The sequence below is a fragment of the Lineus longissimus genome, chromosome 5 (assembly GCF_910592395.1).
Source record: "Lineus longissimus chromosome 5, tnLinLong1.2, whole genome shotgun sequence".
Classification (NCBI taxonomy): Eukaryota; Metazoa; Nemertea; class Pilidiophora; order Heteronemertea; family Lineidae; genus Lineus; species Lineus longissimus.
Window position 1 is genome coordinate 11,486,044 of NC_088312.1, and position 7,313 is coordinate 11,493,356.

At 42.1% G+C, this 7,313-nt stretch overlaps 1 protein-coding gene across 2 annotated transcripts; it reads right to left on the reverse strand.

Moving 5' to 3' along the window:
• Positions 1-1,059: 1,059 nt before the first annotated feature.
• LOC135487876 (2-hydroxyacylsphingosine 1-beta-galactosyltransferase-like) lies at positions 1,060-4,938 on the reverse strand. 2 transcript variants are annotated; one of them, XM_064772062.1, is made up of 2 exons: positions 4,815-4,938; positions 1,060-4,467 (listed from the first exon to the last, which is right to left on the reverse strand). In XM_064772062.1, the coding sequence occupies exon 2, from the start codon at positions 4,463-4,465 to the stop codon at positions 2,885-2,887; it is 1,581 nt and encodes a 526-aa protein (XP_064628132.1). In that variant the 5' UTR covers positions 4,466-4,467; positions 4,815-4,938; the 3' UTR covers positions 1,060-2,884. The 2 variants fall into 2 exon arrangements, with proteins under 2 accessions (XP_064628132.1, XP_064628131.1); XM_064772061.1 differs by having other exon boundaries at positions 1,060-4,470.
• Positions 4,939-7,313: the final 2,375 nt, after the last annotated feature.

A 7,313-nucleotide genomic window follows, 5' to 3' on the forward strand; every position in this document is an offset into this window, starting at 1 on the left:
GATTTGGACGAATCCGCCCTGCAGAGATCGAGAAGGACGAGGCCTTGCTGTTGACGTCCCTCCCCGTTTATAGAATACACGTGGCGGTATAGTATTCTTAATTTACTGGCTAGTTTATTGTTACGACCTGCCGGCTAGTTAGGACTAGTCTGTTGCCATCTGGGCAGAACCGGTTGAGTCGAAGTCATTTATATAGTCCTAGCTAGCGGTCAGGTTGCTTCAGTCAGCCTGAGTCAATGTTACAGACTGTTTGTGTTGTAGCACGCTTTGAGTTGTGAGAAGCATTTTAGTATATATCCCTTAGCGGAAAAAACTTGTATTGATATATTCCCCTTGGTGGGAAGATAATTTGATATATATATATAATCTACTACGCCCTTCTACTGACGTTCCGGGCTGAAATACAGAAGTCTGCAATCGAACACGAGACGGAGGATAGCCTGTTGTCGATGCCGGAGAAGAGACACCGCAATCGTGTGTAAAACTAGTACGGAGCCGCTGGCTCTAGGCTGAAGCATTTACAGCTGTAGTGAATTGTAGGTATCTTATGATAGCTTGTACCATATAGATATACAGTCCTCTTCATAAAGTAATTAACCTCTGGCATAGTTCTTATCGTCATCTTGTCAATTCGTTGATCGCCAGAACAAAATATATTTGTACAGGTAACCTGACTACAAGCACAACTCAAAAAAAATAAAATGCGGCTATATCATTTATACGAACCGTGATAAATGTCATATTCTGCTTAGTCATAACTCATACTTCTAAATTGCCGAACCCAATCGGTGAAATAAATGCTTTTCTTGTTTGACCCTTCCCTAATCTCTCAACAAAATCAGATATGAATTTGTTTCCTTATCAGCGTAATTGTCAGAAATCGTAACGTTTCAGATCATTGTCTTCCTTCCATCCGCTGAAAGCTTTTCCTGTGTAGCTGAGATTCCAGAACAATGGTGCAGTGGTTCTCCTAACTGGGTCCTTAGTTAAGGTAAGTTAAGGGTGGGAATGCGTCAGGATAAAATCACTTTAAGAGCTACGCCCCTGGCACGGCCATGTTGCTATATTAAAAAGAGGCTTGCTCGATCTAATGAATAGGGCATCTTTCCCGTGCAGGAATACAACGATACTTCCACACCTCGGTACAAATTAAACTTTGTGAACGCGATGAAATGTACATGTACCTCTCCCTTCACTATCAGCTCGAACATCCGGGCTATCAGCAGATACTAAAAACGTAGGAATTTGCGTACACTTTCATTTTTCTTTGTGTTCTGCACTTCGTTGTTTTGTTTGAGGCGGAAGTTACGGGAATGGCATTTATTAGAAACCATCGTGAAAAGCATATGGTTTAATCTGTATCCCACTTGGCGTTCTCTTTCTCCGTTGAGCGTTTGCAGTGATTAATTAACTGCCAACCTGTCCGGCATAATTGAAACATGCCAGAGGATCAATGCAGATATCGAACTAATTTCTACTGGCAAGATGCACGCAGTGTGCACAGCACAAATAAACACTCTCCATGTATAATATAGCACTGTTATTTCTACTTCGTTAGAAAATGAACATTAAGCAGCCATCTTCAACAATTACATTGTGTTCTCATGTCATTATTTTATTTTTTCCAGCCAGTTGTCCTGACAAACCTGTGATACCAGATGCCCAGCCAGTTACTATAGAAATACGTGTCATTTATAAATGTAAAAACGGCAAACTTTTTGACGGCTCACAACTCTATGCACAAAAGACCTGTGGTGGGCCGGGCGGAGGGAATGCATCAGAGTGGTTGGGTCACGTTGATCCATGTAAAGGAATAACTACATGAACTACATGAACTACTACTACTACTATATTTTAAAAATAAGTACCGTGTGAAAGTGATCATATAAATAAAATACTTTAATTTTGGCTATTACTAGTATATGAGAGATTTATTATAAGGCTTTGCCATTCTAAAGTTGTTTCGCTTCTACAATGGTTTTGAAAAAAATCATACATCTTGTGTGCAGTACATACTCGCGCAAGACCAATGTTCATATTCCTAAAAATCACAGAACCTTATAAAAGTATTTATATACATGTACTTGTATGATATGATCCACTGCTTACTGGTGCATCTGATTGTTCTACGCCTAAATACAGCTGAAAGGGTGGATGTCGTCCTGGGTGCCGACAAATGGTACCCAGGTTCGAGATCGACTGAACAATAAGCACCCTGGGTGCCATTACATTAGACAAACAGCACCCAGCTTCTTCTTCTACACTTTTACTATACCTACAATCGAGGTTGGCCCCACGCTCACGGAGGTCACGTGTCACGATAACCATAAGAAAAATGAAAATAAAAATACGCAGCAAATCCATTCATTTTGTCACCACACAATTTTTCATTCTCTGAATATATCCCTCCTACATACCTTTTCTGAATAAATCATCCGAAATGTGCTTTCAAAGACCTATAGGCCTAAACGCGTTTTTTTCTGTTTATGTGTTTTTTTATTTCGCGCACTGCTAATGCCGCAAGTACCACGGCGCGAGATAAAACGAAATTGCAAGAAACTTCCTCGTCCCTAAGATCCGCAAGCCAGGCAAAAAGAAGCTGGGTGCTGTTTGTCTAGTGTAATGGCACCCAGGGTGCTTACTGTCCAGTCGATCTCGAACCTGGGTACCATTTGTCGGCACCCAGGACGACATCCACCCTTTCAGCCTAAATACATCATATTTGCCTTTCACTGTACGCGTATGTAGTCTGACAATATGCGTACATTTAGAGTGTCATATTTGAGCATGTACCGTCAAATTTGTGGTTATGGGTACATGAAAATGCTACATGTATGCGCTTCATCTTCAACTCTAAACACAGACACAAAGGACGGGAGGATAATCAATTCGTTTTTTTAGCTACATCCTCACGATGTCCCGCAAATTTTACGATAGCAAATTGAACCAGCTTTTTCAACACGAATAAGATTAAGAGAACGAAGAGTGCAAGAAAGGCGAATATATCTATCATGAAATACTGAACGGATGTCATTTCACTGAGGGACGTTCTCAAGTGGTCATCCCCGTGCTCCATGACATGGTCAATCCAGAATGCGCTGGTCTTCCGGGGGTCAGGCAGACTCCTATGGATGGCTGACGCCTTCTTGATAGCCGCCGAATACTTTGGATTCTGGATGATTTCGTTGATGGCCTTGATGAGTTCTTCTGAGGTGAAGTTATGGATGTTCATACGAAGACCGTACCCTTTGTGGAAAGCACGCTGGGCGTTGTATTCCTGTTCTGCGAAGACAGGAAAACTGAGCATAGGGACACCGTTGTTAACGGCTTCAAACTGTCCATTGCCACCGCAGTGTGTTATGAACAACTTGACATTGGGGTGAGCTAGAAGGTCGTTCTGCGGCATCCATTGGACAATTTTCACGTTCTCCGGGATGGTTTCGTCGTAAGTTCTCGTGATTCGCCAGATTACGCGTTGTTTGATGTTTCCGAATGCAGAGAGGAACTTTAGGAACATTTCCTTTGGTATGTAGGCTACTGCTGAGCCAAAGGAAAGGACTATGACGCCATGTTGCGAATCATCTACGAATTTCTGGTAATCAGCAGGCAGTGGTTTCGGAGGTTTTGTGGTAAGGCCTCCGACTTGTATCAGATTCGGCATGGACGGTGTTGGGCAATCAATGACGCCATTTTTGTTCATGATGAATAGTTTTGATTTCATAGCAATATCCTGCCACGAGGAATAAGGCTTTTCTCTGCCATATTCCGTGAACTGTTGCATATCCACAAATGTACGTACCAATACGTACCTCTCGAAATAGATCACTAGAAAAAAAGTTGTTAGTCTTGTCAAAAATGTGTTCGTTTCTGCGTCCACTCCACACGGTGCAAAAAAGTTCACAAGTGGATGGGTCTTGACAAACCACGTGTATTGTAAGGTAGAGAGGCTGACTGTAGGAACACCGATCTTGTGCGTCAACAGATAATAACATGGTATGAGTAAGTCTACAAGAGCAATGTCGTATTTTTCTTCCTCCAGGTGTTTTAATAGATCGGCGTCGTGCAGTGCCATCTTGCAATCGTATGTGAATCGCGGTTGGGTCAACGTGTTAACCGCCTCCGCTTTTGTGAGTCGCTTGATCAAGAATACCTCAGTCCATCGCTCATCTACAAGTTTCTGGTCTACCATCGACTTATTCGGCGATTTGTAGTATAGAAATTGAACGTCCATACCTCTGAATTGAGTTGGATTCTTAAGATTTTCATCCATTACAACGTGGACGGTGTGGCCCATCTCAAGTAAACCATGGCTGATAGCAGCAAACTCGTTCAGGTGGCTCCCAAACTGCATAGACAAAACCAATACCTTCCTGGCCCCTGCTTCCCCCAATGCCGATAGGAGTAGGATACATCCGAGAACTATGGTCGCTGCGTGAACCGTTGGTGAACTAACCGTTACCTTCATGTCTGCTGCAGAAAGAAGGGAATTAAGAGAACAAGCTCTGTGTTATTATACTAAAAAGTCGTCTCAATTAATTGAACATGAAACTAAATAGCTGAGCATTAATTTGTTCAGGACTGGTGTGTAACTTGAATTACGCCGATGCATGTGCCGAAGTATTTTTGTTGCCGTTATAGTCTAGACTTCGTGATGAGCGGCCCCCTCCCCGGTGCTTAAATTGGGGTCGGTGAAAACATTTCATAGTGATTGAGGACTGATGCAGAGAAACGTGCAAAAAAGTTCACCTTTGCATTGCAGTCGTGGTGTCATTTTTGCGGATAAAAACAAGAAACGAAACATACAAAATGCCTACCTTAATCCTTTAGCTGCAGCTAGTAATGTGGTCCAACGATGTCCTCTCTTGTAACCTGCAACTGATATAATAACGTACGTAGGCTATAATGTCTACCGTTCAGACAAATGTACAGGTGCGCACATGTCGGCCAAAGTATACCAATTTTGATTGAGGTCAACCTTATACAAACAAGAAAAGAAGTTGAGCAATGGCCAAATTACATGAGCTCGATGGGATGCATTTAGGTGATTGATATTTGCCTACTGTTTTGTGTATAGAACTATGTCAAGTCCATGTACTACTATCATAATGATTGTTCTGCGGGCAATAATTGTCAATAATTCTTAAGTGCATTATATATCTCGAGAGCCTCTGAGTTACTGTGGGTACCTAGGCCAGGCACTTGAAACTAAGCTGCCGTTCAGAAAGAATACTTGGAGTAAGCACTTATTTTAATGTGTTGAAAAAAACTAAACTGTAGTCACCTGTATCTATACACGAATTTACGTACATTGGACTGTTGGATGAGCATTTTTTCTGTTTTGAGTAAACCCAGACACACACAGCATGCCCCAGGACGCGTCGAGGTATGCAGTGGTCTGTCATGCGCTGGGAAATATAGACTCTAATCTGCATAAATGGATTTTAAAGCAAACAATTGTTGACCACTCAAAGAAGACTAGTGTCATCAGCCACTGGATAAATATACCCGTCGACATAAAACCTACCTCTACACAAAACCTTACTTCGACCTTAGAAAATCACCCTAACTTTATGGTTGTTTCTATAAGACGCGACGTTAACACATCCCCAAGCCAAGTCTTTCCAACACTACCAGGATCATCAAACGAAATGAAGACGAATGGCACATATCTAGCAATGAATGTACCTCTGCTGTGAACAGGTTCACAAAGGTTCGCTCCAGCCTTCAGTCATATGGCCTACAACCACACTGAAAATGTAATTTTCCCTTTTTCAGATGTAAACTAGAGACAACTGCAGTGATGATGGAACAACCCACCTCAGTCTGCTGGTATTAGAGAAGGGATGGTGTAGGAACAGGGTACAAACCCGTGCCTTAGTGCACTGATCTTTATGAGATATGGCACTGATGGAATGGTTAGATAGGGCAATAGCTCTACCAGGACAGTATGACACACTATTTGGAAGGTTTTTCATGTTGTCCTTGTTCTCTCTGATCGCCTTTATCTACACTCATCGAATGGCCAGATAGGAGGGGGGGGGGGGGGGGGGACAAGCTAGTTGTTTAGCACAGGAAAGGGCATGTCACATTCTTGAAAGAAAGATATAAGTATATTTCTTGGACGGTGGTATCCAATCTCTGCCCAGATATGAGGTCCCTACATAAGTGTGGGTAGGGATTGGACACAAACCTTTTCGTTTCTGACACTTGTGGAATGCTCAGATAGGGCAGTAACCAGTAGTCGGGGGTCCTTAGACAGAAAATGTCCCATGGAACTGCCCGGGCATGTCACATTCTTGAAAGAAAGACAAAAAAATATTCCTTGGACGATGGTATCCAATCTCTGCCCAGATATGAGGTCCCTACATAAGTGTGGGTAGGGATTGGTTACAAACCTTTTCCTTTCTGACACTCTTTGAATGGTCATTTACGGCAGTAACAAGTTGCCGGGGTCCTTGGATTGAAAATGTCCGATGGTTAGTCACAACCAGTATCTTCTGGCCGATCTGTTACTCTAGATTTTCGTTACCCTCCGTACAACTAGCAGCAGTGGACCTGAAGACACTGGTTGTGACTATGATACAAAGGACATGATGGGAGAACGCAGCAAACCATCACAGGAGATACTCTGTCAGGATATTATGCTTTACTGGCTGTGATTCTGTCCATGTTATTAGGCTAGATAGACTGGCTGTGACTCTGTCCATTTTTTATAAGGCAAGACCACCATGTGAATATCATTTGAGAAAGACAGGGACAGTCGCAACCAAAAAGTAACTAGCACTGAACTAAGAAAATAATGAACTAATTTGATAAGAAAGATGACAGAGTTTATTAAGTTATTGATAATTACAATCTACTCCTTATTTACTACAAATATATAAAGTAGTTTACATCTCTTAGAGGGACCATGGTATACATTAATAGCTTTCACATCAACTTTTTTTGCAGTATTTTAACACCATAGCATTTTTCAGAAGTTAAATGACCAAGATACATTTTCCGCTCTGTACATCTTTCTTCTGGATGATTACTGATGAATCTTCCAGTAATCGGCCCATTGGAGACTACAGGACAGACGATGGAACAACCAACCTCTGCCAGCTGGTTAACTGATATTGGCCCGAGGCACAACCTGAATTCCATAGCTCACTAAGTAACAACAACCCACCTCTGTCTGCTGGTTATCTCATGATGGCCTTAGTGAGACACTACATTTCTCTTTATGAGATCTTGTGAAGTGGTCAGATGGGGCAATAGCTGCCTTAGATGTTCTGGTTTTGAAGCTTCTTGGAAGCTCCTGTACTTCAGAT

Coding starts and splice junctions, on each gene's coding strand:
- LOC135487876 (XM_064772062.1), bottom strand. CDS start 4,465: ATGAAGGTAACGGTTAGTTCACCAACGGTTCACGCAGCGACCATAGTT.